This window comes from Polypterus senegalus, chromosome 10 (genome assembly GCF_016835505.1).
Source record: "Polypterus senegalus isolate Bchr_013 chromosome 10, ASM1683550v1, whole genome shotgun sequence".
In the NCBI taxonomy this organism is placed as follows: Eukaryota; Metazoa; Chordata; class Cladistia; order Polypteriformes; family Polypteridae; genus Polypterus; species Polypterus senegalus.
The window spans coordinates 165,058,729-165,076,452 of NC_053163.1; the positions used below are offsets into that span (position 1 = coordinate 165,058,729).

General features: G+C 47.7%; 1 protein-coding gene across 1 annotated transcript in view; it reads left to right on the plus strand.

The window, feature by feature from the left end:
• Positions 1–17,232, plus strand: part of rnf11b (ring finger protein 11b) — a 44,243-nt gene extending 27,011 nt beyond the window's left edge. Inside the window, exons 2-3 of the mRNA XM_039767270.1 lie at positions 13,978–14,147; positions 15,336–17,232. Coding sequence (XP_039623204.1) covers positions 13,978–14,147; positions 15,336–15,507 — 342 coding nt within the window. The 3' untranslated portion in view covers positions 15,508–17,232. The remainder of the gene's footprint in view (positions 1–13,977; positions 14,148–15,335) is intronic.
• The last annotated feature ends 492 nt before the right edge of the window (positions 17,233–17,724 follow it).

Here is a 17,724-nt window from a genome sequence, read left to right on the forward strand (position 1 = left end):
TATAGCTGAGGGTTGCGGATGTGGTCTGAGGTGACGCTACGCATGTGTTAACTAAAGGGGACGCAGGCACAGATGACAGCTTTGACTTTCCTCCACCTCCTGGCTCAACTCTCCAATTCAGGCTTTAGTTTTGTAAGTTCTACAGAGCTCAGAAACTGGGAAATTAAGTTTGTTCCATTACAACAACGATGTTTATTTGTAGAGCACGTTCACATGCAAATTTTTTCTCTCAAAGTGCTTTTACAAGATGAATAAAGAAGAACATCCATCCATCCATCCTCAGCTTATCCGAGGTCGGGTCACGGGGGCAGCAGCTTGAACAGAGATGCCCAGACTTCCCTCTCCCCAGCCACTTCCAGCTCTTCCAGGAGACACAGTCCCTCCAGCGTGTCCTGGGCTCCTCCTGGTTGGACATGTCCGGAGGCGTCCAGGGGGCATCCTGATCAGATGCCCGAGCCACCTCATCTGACTCCTCTCGATGTGGAGCAGCAAGCGGCTCTACTCTGAGCTTCTCACCCGATCTTTGAAGGAAAACCCAGACACCCTGCAGAGGAAACTCATTTCGGCCGCTTGTATTCGCAATCTCGTTCTTTCGGTCACCACCCACAGCTCATGACCATAGGTGAGGGTAGGAACGTAGATCGACTGGTAAATTGAGAGCTTTGCCTTATGGTTCAGCTCCTTTTTCACCACGACAGACCGATGCAGAGCCCGCATCACTAAGGAGCCCGCACCGATCCGCCTGTCGATCTCACGCTCTGCACACTCCAACCAGACCCCGAGATACTTGAACTCCTCCACTTGGGGCAGGATCTCGAGAGGGCACTCCACCCTTTTCCAGCTGAGGACCAAGCTCTCGGATTTGGAGGTGCTGATTCCCATCCCAGCCTCTTCACACTCAGCTGCGAACCGCTCCAGAGAGAGTTGAAGATCATGGCCTGATGAAGCAAACAGGAGGACAACATCATCTGCAAAAAGCAGTGACCCAATCCTGAGTCCACCAAACCAGACCCCCTCAACACCCTGGCTACGCCTAGAAATTCTGTCCATAAAAGTTAGGAACAGAATCGATGACAAAGGGCAGCCCTGGCGGAGTCCAACTCTCACTGGAAACGGGTTTGACTTACTGCCGGCAATGTGGACCAAGCTCTGACACCGGTTGTACAGGGACCGAACAGCTCTTATCATAAAGAAGAATAAGATTCGACAATAAGGTCCGATGGCCAGGAGGACAAAAACAAAAAAAAAAAAACTCCATAGGGCTGGAGAGAAAAGAACAAAAATGAAATCTGCAGGGGTTCTGAGGCCACAAGGCCACCCAGCTCCCCATTGGGCAAAAGGCGAGGAAGCCGGTTGAAGCCCAAACTTGCCGACGGTCCCCAGGACTGATTTTTGAGAGCCTGTGCTGCGACCAGTAACTTTACGTTGGGTCCCACAGTCTGTGCTGTGTGTGTATCATAGTGAGGCCCTAGAGGAGCCATCGTTGCACTTGACCAAGACATGTAGTCAGTTATTTGCGCAGTATCCGGTGCTGCCGTCTGGTGTGTGTAGTTGGGTTTAGAGGATGAGATATAACAGTATATTTTATTATATTTATTAAGAGTTTTAATTTTGTCTCTCTCTGGACTCCCCCAAACCCCCCCGGTGCTTTATGCGTGGCTGGCTGGTCGGAGGGCAGCTCGCGTTATGCTGATCTCATGGTGCTCCAGACAGAAAGTGCCGATTCACTCTTAAACGGGACAGGATGACGCTCTTCGCTTGGCCTGGCAGGCAGTCAAGGCGGCTCTGCGCACCCCTGTCAGTATGCAGCTGCTGATCTTGCAGAGTCCAAGGCGCTCTTGGAAGACGTGGTGTGTGGCGGGGGCGGGCGTTGTTGGATGGCAGTGCTGTTGCTTGCAATAAAGTCTTGCAATGGAAGCAGCTGTCATGTCTGAAGGATGAGCCCACAGTGTGTGCCCAGGTGTCAGATTGTGGGCTCGTCCTCGCTTGTGTTGGCACAGACCTAATTCTCTACTATGTGAAAAGCCTTCTGAAGTCCTGCAGTGCTCCTTGGACTCGCCCTTCCTGGTGGGTTGCCTTTCGGTTGATAGGGCACCCATTTTATGGTCCCACTACTGAAACTGTTGCATTCTGATGGCCTGCGCCCCGATTTTATTCTTCCTGAGACATGTTGAAGATGAGACCGGTGAAGCTGACTGGCATGCTTTCTAGTTTTCTCGAACCGTTGAGCGCTGGAATATTTTTTTAGCAAAGGAGTGCAGTCCATGATCATCCCCAGTTTTGATTTATGTTCCAAAGTTTATGCCAATAATGAGAAACCTCCTCTTCATCAGCCAAATGTGCAACAATTGTAATATTATACATGTTACGCTCTACTGGCAAAAAAATGCAGCTGTTAATTGAAATTATTTTTAGGACAGTCGGCGTCAGAATGCTCCAGCCTGTGACAGGCCTAGGCTTTAGACTCCCTGTTGGGATGTGGTAGGCTGTGCTCGCCTTTTAAAAGGCATTGTCTGCAGCAACCGCAAAGGCTGCATGCTTCAACGGGTGTCGAATTTGAAGTAGACGCCAGCCGATCCGACTGGCTTAGACTGTATGTGTTTCCCTAATTGTCTCTTGACAGATAACGTGGATTTTCTTGGATGGACTATAAACTAACACCCACTTGTGCATGTGCTTTTATTTGGATCGACATTTTACAGGCCTGGCACGCCAGCCGTACACTCGGCCTTATTACGGATTTATAATTCAGGAAGGAACGGGGCATCTGCCTTGGTATAAGAAGCCAAGTGAAACGGTGCATACGCAGTGAAGTGCCTGTGTCTTCTGCCAGTCTGTGAAGGTGCGAGATCTCTTGACGCCTCTCCGTGCCATTCGAGGTGAAGCCAAGCGTCCCTGCCATGTAACTGTTCTTGGCATGCAGGTAGGGAGAATTTTAGCTTAGAGAGAGATGAGAGAAACGGGAGTATGTAAGCAGACAAGCTGGCAACCTCACAGATGGGGGCATGACTGTCATGAACTTCCTGAGCACTCAAATTATCTCAAAATACTAACTACATCGGAGGAAGGGGGGGATTCTAACCCTGGCTAGTAATGAGAGGGCAAACGTAGAATCTTTATGAATATTTATTATACAACAGCGAGTCTCATAGCAAAGAGCAAAAGGGGTTAAAAAATCCTGAAATCCACGTAAACACAAAATTAAATAGAAATCTCATCAACGGCAGCACATTCAATGAACCGCAGGGGACTTTGAGTTTTCTTTCATCTTTATAAGGCTGAGGGGCAGGCCCTTGATGGTGAATGGCAGGTGGCCCCGCCTCTTGAGGGGGAGAGACCACCCACTAAACACCTGGTACATAGCAAAAAGATTTACGTATAAAGAAATTTTATGTACATTTTTGTGGATATTAATGACTTGCAAACTGTAAAAGGTTGGGGGTGAATTCTGTAGAAATGAATGGAGCAAGGCCTTTGTTTTTAAGAGACGTTTAACTCTTTCAGGGCTGATGTCGACTTTTGTCAAAATTCAGGGGTAAACTGTGACAAAACTCGCCCTTACGTTTTAGTTCAACTCTCTTTGCTAGAAGGACTGTTGCATAGCTTTGTTGTTTTTACTTTGATTCCCTACGCGTGCATGAGTAGCGAAGAACAAACAACCTCTTAAGTGGCATCGACATCTGGCGAGAGACCAAAGCGAATGTGCAAAGCAAAATATTCCATGGATGTTTTATGTAATTCCGTTAAATAGGACTCTGACTTGTCAAACTCTGAGTTTGGTGCAAGTGATCTGAAGATGGATATCGAAAACGAAAGTGAGGTACCAGCACCATCTGATCGGTCCCCAGCATATCGTGGCGCTGAACACTTTCATGTAGCTGATGCGCCTACAGCAGCGTTCACCTGGGAGGACCAAGACTTATGATGACAAGAGGTACAAACCATATTGCGTCACTCTGCGACCACCACCCAACCAGGCTGCTGGCCCACTGTGCATTCCTGCTGGCTATCGAGGTGCCACTGCTGCCAGAGATGCCAAACAGGTGCCAACAGCAGCCACAGCACATAGCAACAGACGTTTTATGTTGACTTATGTGTGAAACCATTGCTTTGCATGCTTTTCAGAAAACTGAGTTTTTTGGAAAAAATATTCGACCGTTAAAGGATTATTTGTCGTGTCAAGGAGGGCACCTAGTCTGGCGATACCAGTCACCCCCTCATTGGTGGTTTCCTTTACCCAAGGTAGACTCGACTCTTTGTTACAGGTGATATGGTGAAGGTGGTATGAATCAGTCGGCATAGACGCAGTATCAGTGTTGTATTCCAGAAGTTCAAGTTTCACTCAGGAAAAGGTCATCTGACTGACAGCCCATCAGCTTATGCTTGGGAAATGGTGGCAGCAGTCATAGCAGCACTACAATGGTGGAGGACGTGTGGCGAGATGTTCAGATTCATATTCTCTGCCAAACGGCCTACAGGCTGGAGTATCTGCATACCGGCAAGACATAATGCTGGTAACTGGACTTGAGGAATATGGGAACTGTGGCATCCGTCACACAGCCAAGCCGACATAAGAATGTGCCAAATGCAATCAATTTGTGAATTTCCCCTTGGGATTAATAAAGCATCTATCTGTCTATGAGCGAAACACGGTGATAAAAAGTGTCCTTTTCTGTTTTCAACCAGCTGTTTGCGAAAGAAATGTTGAAACTGTGAGCTTGGGGGACGACACGGTGACCAGTGTTTAGAGGATTTTGAAAGGGACGGATGTTTAGTCCTTCGTGTGCTGTGACGTAAATAACATTATTTATTAAACACAACAAAATAATCACGCCGTTTAATGATACACCGGATTGTTTTGCTACAGGGGACCTCCACAGGTGGACTCGCGCTTGTAAATGGAGGATTCTTTAAGAAGCCAATTTCCTGCCTTATCCTAGTTTTTTCTGCCCTGTGCCGGTTTGGTGTGTGCATGTGAACACGCCGAGTGAACACTTCACTGGATATGAATGAGGACGTCAAAGAATATCACGAGAGAGGCCTGCGTATTCCTAAAACAAAACGTGGCTGTTGGTGACACTTGACCCCCCGTCTTGGTCAGCCTCAGATCTGATTAGCAGAAAGCCATTCTTTGAAGATGGACTTGAAGTGATAAAGCGTACAGTGGGTATAGAAAAGAATCCCCCCTTCAAAATATTTTTTTGCTTTACAGCCTTAAATGAAAACCAAGCTGTACTTCCTCAATGCAACCCGTAACATCTAAGTGAAAGGTATCACAGCTGCAGTTCAAAAAAGTTATTAAAAATCAAAACCAAGACCTACTGAGATTAATAAAGGACCCCCATGTCACTGTCATTTTCTTGACCCACCTTTTGCTTTAATGACAGCCATGAGTCTCTTGTGAATCTTCTCTATCAGCTTTGCACACCCAGATTGAGTGATATTTGCCCCCCACTCATCTTTACAGTTTAACTGTTCACATTGGCTGGTGAGCGTTGGTGGTCTGCTATCTTCAGATCTTCCCACTGATTTTCAGCGTGATTTCGGTCTGGGCGCTGATTGGCCACACCAGGACATTCACTTTTTTACTCCTTCAGCCACTGGATGGTCACTTTTGCTGTGTGCTTTGGGTCATCTTTGTGTTAAGTGGTGAACATTTCTGCCTATCTTCAACTTCCTGGCAGAGGGCAGCAGGTTTTCCTCAAGAATCTGACAGTATTTTGCCCCATCCGTTTTTCCTTCTACCCTAACGAGAACCCCAGGCCCCCCACAACAGGATGCTGCCCCCTCCATGCTTTACTGGAGGTATGGTGTGTTGTGGAAGGTGAGCTGCATTGGTGGACCGTTTGGTGTCGAGGCCAAATAGTTTGATGTTGGTCTCATCTGACCAGAAGACATTTTTTCCACTTGGCATCAGAATCTTCGAGGGTGCATTCTGGGAAAGCTCAAACGAGCCTTAATGTGGCCTTTCTTGAGAAGTGCGACCCTCTTGAACAAGCCACAGTTGTGGAGGAGCGCTTGTGAAATTGTTGTCACCTGCACACCACTAATGACCATCTGTGCCATCAACAACAACGTTTATTTCTATAGCACATTTTCATACAAATAATGCAGCTCAAAGTGCTTTACATGATGGAGAAAAGAGAAATAAAAGACAAAATAAAGAATTAAAATTAGGGAACACTAATTAACATAATAATAAAAGTAAGGGCTGATGGCCTGAGAGGACAGGAAAAAACAAACTAAACAAAATCTCCAAACAGCTGGAGGAAAAAAATCAAATCTGCAGGGGGTCTGAGATCACCTGAGCAGCCCCCTCTGGGCCTTCTACCTCACATCAATGGCCTCAATCAGTCCTCATTGCATTCAGGGTTCTCATGGAGGAATTTGATGATGATGGTCATGTGGACTTCTGGCCTTTAATCCATCAGTGTAGGGACATCACAGGGCTTCGATTAGGTGGTGGTGGCAGAAAACCGGAAAAAGAATAGAAGAGAAAGTAGAGGTTAGCATGGATTTTAGAGCCACCATGAATGTGTAAAGATAATTAATTGAATATACAGAGCATCAGGATTTAACGAAGAGGAAGCTATGAGAAGGCCATGTTACAGTAATGAGTTTTCAGCAGTTGTTTTAAAGAGCCTCCACCGTATCAGCCTGCTGAATTCCTGTTGGCAAGCTGTTCCAGATGTTAGGTGCCCAACAGCAGAAGGCCGACCACTTGTTTTAAGTTTAGCTCTTGGAATTCTAAGTAGACCCTCATTTGAAGATCTAAGGTTACGATTTGGAGTGAAATTCGAAATATGAGATGGAGCAGATTATTTAAGGCTTTGTAAACCATAAGCAATATTTTAAAGTCCATTGTAAATGATACATCAAATCCTGTAACTCCTTCAAAGTGGCCATTGGCCTCTCTTACCAGTGTCCTCCTTGCTCTTCCATCCGGTTTGGAGGGTCCAAGTAGTGCCAAACACTTCTTTATGATGGACTTTACTGAGCTCCTTAGGATTGATAAAGCCTTTGAGATGTTTTGGTCTCCATTATGTCCTTAAGTCCGTCCACAACTCTGTCCCTCAGATCTTCTGAACGTGGCCTGCCACTCGTAGTCAGTTGTGTGCTGTCAGTTGCTCTGCCAAGCAAGGGGATGAATGGACCAGGAACAGCTTCACAAATCACACTCATTACAACTGAGCACAGGTGGGAGGAAACCAGTAACCGCAATGGATATGGTGGGCACTGACACCTGATTGAGTTTAGGAGGTGGGTGATCTTTTATTAATCTCAGGATTTCTTGTTTTTTATTTTTTTTTTTTTCTGAACTGTAGCTGTGATTTCTTTCACTTGGATGTTAGAGGTTGCATTTGAGTAAGTAAAGCTGGGAAAAATATTAAGGCTGTAAAGCAAAAAAAAATTGGAATATTTTGAAAGGGGGGATTCTTTTCTATACCCACTGTAGATAAAGAGTCGTATTAAAGTGTATGTAATGAAGGACAAAATTTGGGAGGGGTCCTTTAGCTAAGGATATATTATACTATAAGCGCGTATGAACAGTCTGCCTGTTACAAGCCTTCTGACATGAGATAAAAGAACGTAAAAAGACAGGAACGCCTTTAATGCTAATGTTAGTAACCTCCTGCCCTCAGGTCTGAGTGTGGCTCCCAATGTCCCAGTGCAGTGACAGGGACACCGAGCTTTAAAAATGGTGTTGTCCTTAGCCGAGGTCCTGACTCTCTCTGGTCATAAAAGATCCCTGAGTCGGGTGTATCCCGGTTTCCAGGCTAAATTGCCCACCATGGCCTATCCATTCAAGAATGATCCCCTGACTCTGATTGGCTAACTGTGTCTCAGCCCTTCACCACCTAACAGCTCATTCGTGGCGAGTGTACCGGCATAAAAAAAATGGCTGCTGTCCTATCACGCAGGTGGAATGGATGCACATTAGTGTGGTGGTTGAAGTGCTCTGTGAAGCGCTTTGAGTCGGGAGAAGAGTGTTCTAATAATTCTTTACATTTCTAGAATTATCATTGCATGATGTCATTTAAGATGGGAGCGGCAGATTATTGGGTTCATTCGCTGCCTCCACCTCACGCTGCCCTTCAGTTGTTGGCAGTGATGCGCCTTTAAAGCTGCTCTGCCAACTGCCATAAACTGGAAAAGGGGAAGATGTAGCAGGAGAACAAGTTTGATTGTCGGGTTTGTGTGACGGCTTGTCTAAAATCGGAGTGACCAAAGTGTCACAGTCATATGTAGATGAAGCGCCTTTCAGCAATGTTCAAGTGAAATAGGAGGGCATCATGAGGTATTCGGAGATCTCTCTCTCTCTCTCTCTCTCTCTCATTTGTGCCCTCAACTCTAATAGGAATGGAGCTGGCAGCCTTGGCTTGGTTGAAACTTTGGTTTTGCGGTTTTTTTTTCCTTATTTTTCTGATTCCCCAGAGGCTGAGTGACTCATCACCCTGGAATGAAGCTCCTCAGCTGGCTCACTGCGAACGACTTCTTGCACCTGCCAGTTTTTAGCGGCTGGCACTTTCTTTCTGTTGCAGGAAATGTTCCCCTTGTGAGTCAGTGGGGCGTCCAGCTGTTCCAGTCTGATCTTCTTTTAGGAGTCACTCGGCCGGTTTGTGGCTAAAGTCTGCATGGGTGGCACCTCGGCAAATGGCAGGCCCTTGGCGTCCTCCTCTAACCTGTCTGCTCTAGCGCCGCCTCGCTGCTGCCATGCGGGGGGGTCCAGTCCCGACTTGAGCAGACCTCCGCTGCGACGTGACCTACTTCTGTGGGCTTTAGCAGCCCCAGGGAGCTCTTACAGTTCAGTTATGTCACAGCATAAAGCTGGCAGCACCTCGGTGGAGTGAGGACAGCCGGCAGACGTGACTCGCCGGATCATCGCCGTTAATCTGCTCCTCGTGTTTGGGGGAGGAGGTGGGTGGCACAATGGGCTGCCTGAAGCGGCCCTCGGTCAAGATGTGAGGAGCCTACGGGAGCTTTGGGGTCCGTCAATTGTGAGACCTTGGCGTTCAGGACACAAATAAGACCGCCAGCTGGCTCTTGGCTTTGTGCTCCGCTGTGGCATTTATAGTGGCAGCAGATTTATGAGGTGGACTTTTTTTGTTTCCCACAGGAATCTCATATACCAGTGGGGGTAAACGGGGGGGAGTTACCCCTGGAAAATGTCCCTCGTTGGCCACATGAGCCTTTCCATTCTATTTTCGTGCTTACAGTCACATTTTTTGCGGTTCATACGTGTCAAGTGATGATTGTTACTCTTATGTGGTACTAAGCTTGGCGAGTTAGAAAACAAAAAATGCAACTTTGCTAATTATGTTTAATACTAAATAATAATGAAATAAGTTAATAAACGCACAAATGCTTATTAAATTTAATAAACTTAAAGATTGTGTAGACATTTTCAATTTGATATACTTGGTTACATTTCACATGACATTTGGGGGAGTGGCAGAGCACAGGGTCAGCCATGTCACTGCGTCCCTGGAGTGTGTGACAAAGTAAGTACCCCCCATGAGCTCTCTGTGTTGTGTGAACATAATCAGGATTTGCTCTTGAGGTGCCCACTGTTTTATGTTAAGCACTAGAAAACACGCGGACCACCGGTCCTCAAGTAGAGCAAGTTGAACTGTTCATTTTGGAAAGTCCATGGAAAAAATACAACTTCACAAACATCACTGATGGGTTTTTTCTTCTTCTTCCTAATGTGGACTTCTTCATCATGCGGTCCTGATCAATAAACACACTACACCCACTTGATTACCAACTTGAAGGACGAGTGTGGTGTGTCCTGGGGGGATTATCCGTAGAGGGCCTTGTGAGAATCGAGATTTTATTCAAATGAACTTTTCAGCCCAATAGTGAGACCCTTAACGGATGGCACCGCTTTTCTTTCTGCCTTGTCACTTTGTTGCCGATTTTTCTTTTCTGAGGTTGCCGCAAGCTGAAATGTTTTGACTTTCCAGAATGTGTCCAGTTCGAAGCCCCAGTAAGTTCACATGTACCAGCAGGATGCCATGCCGTATGTGTCTGACGGTGAGCAGGTGCCACGGCTGGCGTCAGTCTGCCGCTTCATCACCTAATCGGCTTCTGCAGTTTGCTTAATCCTCAGCAGATGTTGCCACCTTTTCTTTTTGCCTTGTCATCCTGTCAATTACTTTGCCGTAAGAAAGACGCAATATAACTTCACTGAGGTTGGCACTACCCACATTTTGTGCTTGACCGGCATGTATTGCATTTTGAGACCACGACGGTTGTACTGGCCCTAGTAGTTTGCGAGTAACCGCATGACAGACAGACAAACAGACCTTAGCATTTGTTTAATATACTGCATGAGCACTGTCTGTGCTACCCATCTAAGACGAGTTGAAGTAGTCAACGTAAACCTCCGTGTTTTCACTGTTCATGTTTACAGTGCACCATCAAGTGGAAAGTGTTTTGTCAAGCATGTAGTAATAAAAGGCATTTCATTTTTCATTCCAACAGATGGCACATTGCAAACATTCGCACTGCTTTTGTGACTCCCCTACCAAATGACATCTAGCAGAGACAGCAACTGACGGGCATTTCTCCCTCTTATTAAGGTGGATTAGCGATGAGCGAAGCAGGCAAGTTTCGATCCGAGTGCAGTTTCACAATACTGACCCTAAAATTCATTTGGCAGGCAATTACAGAATGCAAAGGGGTGGAGTGGAAAACAGAGAAGCCCCCCCAAAGACCTGCTTGCTCTTCTGCGGATTCCTGGATTCGTTCTTTTTTTGCACCTACATAAAGTCTATAATTTGTACCCCACTGGTGAAATGAATTCTATGTATGCCTCTTGCCGGCACCATGTGTTGGAGTGCAGTACGTTTTTGGTTTTTGTTTTTTTCAATGTGACATGTTGCATATTTTTCCCCCCAAAGGATGAACTAAAACGCCTCATTGTGCACAGGAAAGGAAAGCTCAGCACGTGGATGCTTTGTTTGTTTTTTTTTTTTATTTTCACTCGAGGTCTTTATTTAAATACTGAATGACAGACGGGGACGTGTGAAATGAATACATTAAAACACTTCTGGGCAAAATGTGCCACGTGGTGTGTGGTGTGAAATTTGTTTCTGAGAAGCGAAACCCTGAGTTTTGCACAAATGGTTTCCCTCTCATCGCTGTTAAGCACATGGGTAGCGTTTTTGGTCCTCTGCCCTGCCTCCTGTATCGGGTGGTCTATGGAGGCGGGCCCACCTACTTCTAGGCAGCTGGGCTACTCAAGCGGAAGACGTTTTTTTGTACTCGTTTGGATTTTCTACTTCTGTGCCCCTGGTTACTGGTTTGGATTTTCTCCGGTTCTCTCCTAACATTTCTGCCATTTGTGGTCTTCATACTTTATTTGTTTTAATTGTTGGTAATTTGCAAAAAAAAAAAAAAATCAATCATCTTGTGATTTGCGGGCGGCCAAGTGTCTTCCTAATAAGCGCAGGTGTTTGTTTTACTTGTGACCTTAAAGAAGTGCAGCTCAGCCTGAACTGGGCTACTCTTAATCACGTGTGGCCTCTTTGTTTTTTAATTGTTGAATTTCCGCATTTTGATGCAAATCCTACCACATAAAGTACAAAAACGGGGGCTCTGAAGACCCACTTAAAAGTCAGCACCTGCCTTTATTCAAGAGTGGGCCTCTAGATTAGGACTCACCTGAGGCCGCCTAACCCCAACTCAGAAGGCAGGCCTCGATCTGCACAGGCTCACAACTGGGCCCAGTGGGTCCTACAAGTGGAGAGAAGTTAAGCAAAAGAATAAAAAAAAAATATATATATATATAAAAATATACTGTAAGTAAAAAGAGCATATAAGGCCCAAATAGTCCAAATACAGGGTGATTTGTTTGTTTTATTGTGGGCACCCCCAGCACACACAGGGACACTTAGAAGAGGCTCCGTTAAAGGATATAATTTACAGTGGGTACGGAAAGTGTTCAGACCCCCTTCAATTTTTCACTCTTTGTTATATTGCAGCCATTTGCTAAAATCATTTAAATTAATTTTTTTCCTCATTAATGTACACACATCATCCCATATTGACAGACAAAAAAAAGAATTTTTGAAATTGTTGCAGATTTATTAAAAAAGAAAAACTGAAATCTCACCTGGTCCTAAGTATTCAGACCCTTTGCTCAGTATTTAGTAGAAGCCCCCTTTTGAGCTCATACAGCCATGAGTCTTCTTGGGAAAGATGCAACAAGTTTGTTCACACCTGGATTTGGGGATCCTCTGCCATTCCTCCATGCAGATCCTCTCCAGTTCTGTCAGGTTGGATGGTAAACGTTGGTGGACAGCCATTTTAGGTCTCTCCAGAGATGCTCAATTGGGTTTAAGTCAGGGCTCTGGCTGGGCCATTCAAGAACAGTCACAGAGTTGTTGTGAAGCCACTCCTTCGTTATTTTAGCTGTGTTCTTAGGGTCATTGTCTTGTTGGAAGGGAAACCTTCGGCCGAGTCTGAGGTCCTTAGCACTCTGGAGAAGGTTATTGTCCAGGATTTCCCTGTACTTGGCCGCATTCATCTTTCCCTCGATTGCAACCAGCAGTCCTGTCCCTGCACCTGAAAGCATGATGCTGCCACCGCCATGCTTCACTGTGGGGACTGTATTGGACAAGTGATGAGCAGTGCCTGGTTGTCTCCACACATAGGAGGGCTGCAGTGATGGTTGACTTTCTACAATTTTCTCCCATCTCCTGACTGCATCTCTGGAGCTCAGCCAAAGTGATCTTTGGGTTCTTCTTTACCTCTCTCACCAAGGCTCTTCTCCCCCGGTAGCTCAGCTTGGCCGGACGGCCAGCTCTAGGAAGGGTTCTGGTCGTCCCAAACGTCTTCCATTTAAGGATTATGGAGGCCACTGTGCTCTTGGGAACCTTAAGTGCAGCAGAAATGTTTTTGTAACCTTGGCCAGCTCTGTGCCTTGCCACAATTCTGACTCTGAGCTCTTCAGGCAGTTCCTTTGACCTCCTGATTCTCATTTGCTCTGACATGCATTGTGAGCTGTGAGGTCTTCTGTAGACAGACAGGTGTGTGGCTTTCCTAGTCAAGTCCAATCAGTAGAATCAAACACAGCTGGACTCAAATGAAGGGGATCTCGAGGATGATCAGAAGAAATGGAAAGCACCGGAGTGAAATATATGAGTGTCACAGCAAAGGGTCTGAATACTTAGGACCAGGTGAGATTTCAGTAAACCATAAAGACTTCTGATGAACTGAGTCCAGTATGGCAGCAGGTGACGATGGTGTGTGGCGGCCCTCTGAATGGCTTCAGGTGTTGGCGTCATTGAGAGCCCCCAACTGAGACGAAATGTCACAGACAGGCAGCCGCAGGACGGTACGTCCGTCCTGACAGAATCCGCAGTCCATGGTGGTTGTGATTGTCCTCCTGTGGCGTTTGATGCGTCAAAACCAACTCAGGCAGTTGATTGCGCTCCCCTCTGTGTCTGTCTTGGCTTTGTTATTAAAGAGCCCACGTCAGTTGTCCTTCCCAGCATCCCCTGCACTCTCTGCCCGGTAGTGTGTAATACTGCCAGGGCTGCTGGGAGTTGTAGGCAACTTTAGGTTGTGCTGCTGCAACCGTAAGACGAACCCGTCTGGGCAAAATCCAAAGGAGCTGCACCTCATCCTAGAGACGGGGGGTCCGATACTAAAGAATCCAAATGGGGACAAGAAAATCTAAACGACAGTCTGTGTCCCATTTAGCTGACTTGTAGGCGGTGGGGATGTCAAAGTTGCCGACCGCCCGTGCAGATCCCATCGCCTGAGTGAGGACGTCCGATGACACAACTGGAGATCAGAGGTTATGACAAATGACTCGCCCGCAGAGCTTCACGTTTTCAAAATATCTTTCACCAAATCCCCCTCACGTTGGCCATACGCGCCAATTCTGTGGTCTCGAGGGTAAGAGGTGGGGGATTCATGAATGGTGGTGGTGGTTTGTGTAATGCCAGTCTGCTTTCCTCGTAGGAGCAAGGACAGGTTCCAGTCTACCATCCGACACCCAGCCAGACCCGCCTTGCCACCCAGCTGACGGAAGAGGAGCAAGTAAGGATCGCCCAGCGCATCGGCCTCATCCAGCACCTCCCCAAAGGCGTGTACGGCCCCGGCCGGGACGACTCGGAGAAGAAGATACGAGAGTGAGTCTTTAAATCTTTTACACTAGTTAGGTGGTCTTGTCCTGTGTGCACCCCCTTCACTGCCCCTGTACCTGCCAAGCCAGTCCTTTACTGGAGTTCCTCTTTCTTTCTAATTCCAGTCAAATTCTGTGTGTGCGCCAGCTGAGGAGATCACTCAGGGTGTCGCTCCTCCTCCTCTTCCTCAAGATGGCGCAGCTGGGATGCAAAAATCTGAACCTTGGGGGTCCCGAGCAGCGATTTCTTCCCCTCTGGTTATCAGATTTCCCTGTTCAGTTCAATGCTTGAACTCGCTGCCTTATTCACATCCCAGCTGGGCCATCGTGTGGAGGAGAGAGAGGACCTTCTGGGGGGTCACAGACGTCCTGGGCGAGTTCCTGAGTAGGGACGATGCCCTGCCTATAAAGAGTATTCACCCCCCCCCAGACATTTTCACATTTTATCATTACAAGAAATGGTTTAGCAGCGGGTTTCATTTGGCATTTCTAGACCTCGGGTCAACAGCAAAAGACTCTTTAATAAGACAACAACGTGAGTGTCCTGAGGTGGCCGAGTCCTGATCTCAATCCAGTGGAGCACTCGGGACTGGCCTTGTCAGGGGCTTCTGACTCACGACCTCCATGACACCTGGCACGGCGCAAAGAACAAGAAATGTTGGCAGCACCAAACACAGAGACTCGAGGCTGTCATGGCTGCCACCTGCTAAATGTGGGGAGCTCTTTTAGACCACCTAGCAGAGATGCGTGGCCCCTCTGACATTACAAGCCCCTTTTTGTGTTGGGCGGCGTCAGAAAGTCAAATCCCCGGCGATTCAATCTTATATAACAAGAACATTTGAAGGGGGTGCATACTTTCTTATAGGCAGGTTTGCGGAAGGTCGCCCCCTGCTGGCCGTACATGTCACTGGTGTAGACTGGCCCCTGTTTGGACATCTGTCACTCTTCACAGAGTGTGCCACTCTTTACATGGCATCTTTCAGGGGCACTGCCATCACAACCCAAGTGTGTCCATTTTTGAGGGAGATGACATCCAGCCAAACCAGTGGAGTGGAAGGGACGCTAACTGCCTGTGCCCGTGCCACATGTATGAAGTGGCAGAGAAGGTGGCACTTTGTGTTGCAGATGCCGTAGGTTTGAGAAGTAACCATCCTGTCGTCCTTTCTCTCACTGGCTTTGTGTGTTCCCCTTGCAGGTGTGTCATCTGCATGATGGACTTTGTTTATGGCGACCCCATCCGGTTCCTGCCCTGCATGCACACGTACCACCTGGACTGTATAGACGACTGGCTCATGCGCTCCTTCACCTGCCCTTCCTGCATGGAGCCCGTCGATGCCGCCTTGTTGTCATCCTATGAGACCAATTGATGTGCCCAGCGCAACACTAACTGACCCCCGTCAAACCCCACCACCTCCTCCTCCCCAACATCCCCCCAACACTCCTCACCCTTTCTCTTCCCTGGTGGTTTTAAGATTGGAGGGGGGACGGGGGCTGGCATTTAGGTGGATGCACATCAGATCCCTTCTTGGACTATCGGTGGGCGTTTTCCAGATTTATGGTCCTGCTGGTTCAGACGACGGAATCACCGGGCGGGGGTTGGGTTGGGGGGTTGTGTTGAGAGAGAACAAGAAATGAAGACGGGACGAGGCTTGTGAACGGAGAAGGTGTGAGCTGTTTAACTGAAATTTGAGCGGGTGACGCCTTGACCCTCTTTCTGCTTGGCACAGTCAGATCTTCCCAGGATGGTTTCTGCCCAATTCCTTCATTACGGTCAAGCCTGCCCGGTGCCAAAGCAAATCCAAACACTTTATTTATTTATTTATTTACTGGACACTGAGACAGAAAGAGCCGTGGAAATTCACGAGTGGAAGACGCGATGCCAGTGCTGAGGGGTTTGTACTGCGAGGAAGCCCACTTTGTCATATTGGGGCTCCCACCATGACATGTATCTTCAAGATGCCCTCTCGTTTGTTTTCACCCCAAGTAATGCCCACTTGGTGGTCTTGGACTTGGCTCTCGAAGATTAGTAGTGGAAGGTGGCACGAGGCCCATTGCACTTCTCTTCACAGGTCTTGACGAGAGCCGCCGCCACCTCACCTCGGACCGCTCCTCCATGTTGTAAGGTAAAATGGCTTCAAAAATGAAGGGAACCCTTTTTACTTCTCAGTGTGGTGGCTTCTTTGTCTTTTAATTGTTCAGTCGGCCGCACGGTCGTCTCGCGCATTTTTCCCTTTAAATCCTAAATATTTTCCAGTGGCAAGTTGTTTTTTTGGGGGTGGGGGGTTAGGGGGGTCAAAAACTGAGGTGGCACTGCTTACCATGTGGGTGCCATCTTTTGTTAACCTTGGGAGACTCCCACCCGGTTATGTTGTTCTTGTGCCCCGCCCCTAATCTTATGACCTTGTGCTCTAGCTCCACCCATCTGCACCGCGTGGGCTCTAGCCCCGCCCATCTGTCCCGTTTGGGCTCTAGCCCCGCCCCTCTGTACTGTTGCTCCGCCCTCAGCCCAGCCTGGTGTGCCGTCTCCTGATTTTCAGGTCCCTTGCTCAGTAGGTGGTCTCGTCTTCATGTGACCCTCATTGTCTTCTTTTCAAGTCCACTGTGGATTTATTTATTTTTCTTTTCTCCGTCAACTCTGCCATCGCCTGTCCAAGTTGTTCACCTCCTGTTATCTAACAGTACTGCAGTGCAGATGGGCTGCCTTTCCTGGCCTTCACAGACCCCCCTGTACCCCCACCCCATGTTCCTGATGCCCCCTTTTCTCTCTCCTGCTGCTTGCTGCCCACCTTTTCTTAGTAGATTTGTCTCCAGGGTGCCCCCTTGCCCCTTTACATTCTGGGCCTTCCTACTCCAGCTGATTAGATGCCAGCGCCGTTCCCATGGAGAGCTCTGGCTGGCGTCGCCCGGATGGAATCTTTTGTTTTATTCTGAAAGACTCTGAAGTGACTTTCTTCTCAAACAGGTCAAGGCGTTATCTGGTGGACTTGGGAAGCTTCTGTTTTGCACAGCCCTTGAGTGGGAATTTTTTTTTCCTCCCCCATTCCAAATGGAATCCGTTGCCTTAGGTGTTTTTAATAAAAAAAAAAAAAAAATGAAAGTTTGTGTGTGTGTCAGGCCGGCGGCGCGGTGACAAAGCGGATTTGGACCCCCGAAGGGGGCGGCTCTGGCATCTGGAAGTCCTTGGTGAGGAGGCTGAAACAGAGAGCCCCGATGGAGACCCCCAGCACTGGAGCGGAGTGTGTGTGTAAAATGTTTGTACCGTACACACACACACACACACGGTCGAGGCCACCGGGCCTTTCTATTGTCGTGACTTTGAGGCATCACGTGTCACAACTCTACAGTCTCCGCTTGATTTCCAGTGGTGGTCTCGGCCCCCTATTAGCTCAGATTACACCCAATTGAGCTCAGCCTTTATTGACCAAACCAGATCTCTGGTGGGTTTCCATAAACTTAGTTGGTATTTGGTGGCCTTGTCTTTTAATTGGGGGTCCCCCATCCACAAGCTCCTCGCCAGGCCTGTTGTGTTTTTCGCTAACTGCCCCCCCCCCACCTCTCGACAGTGCTGGTTTGGTGGTCTCCTG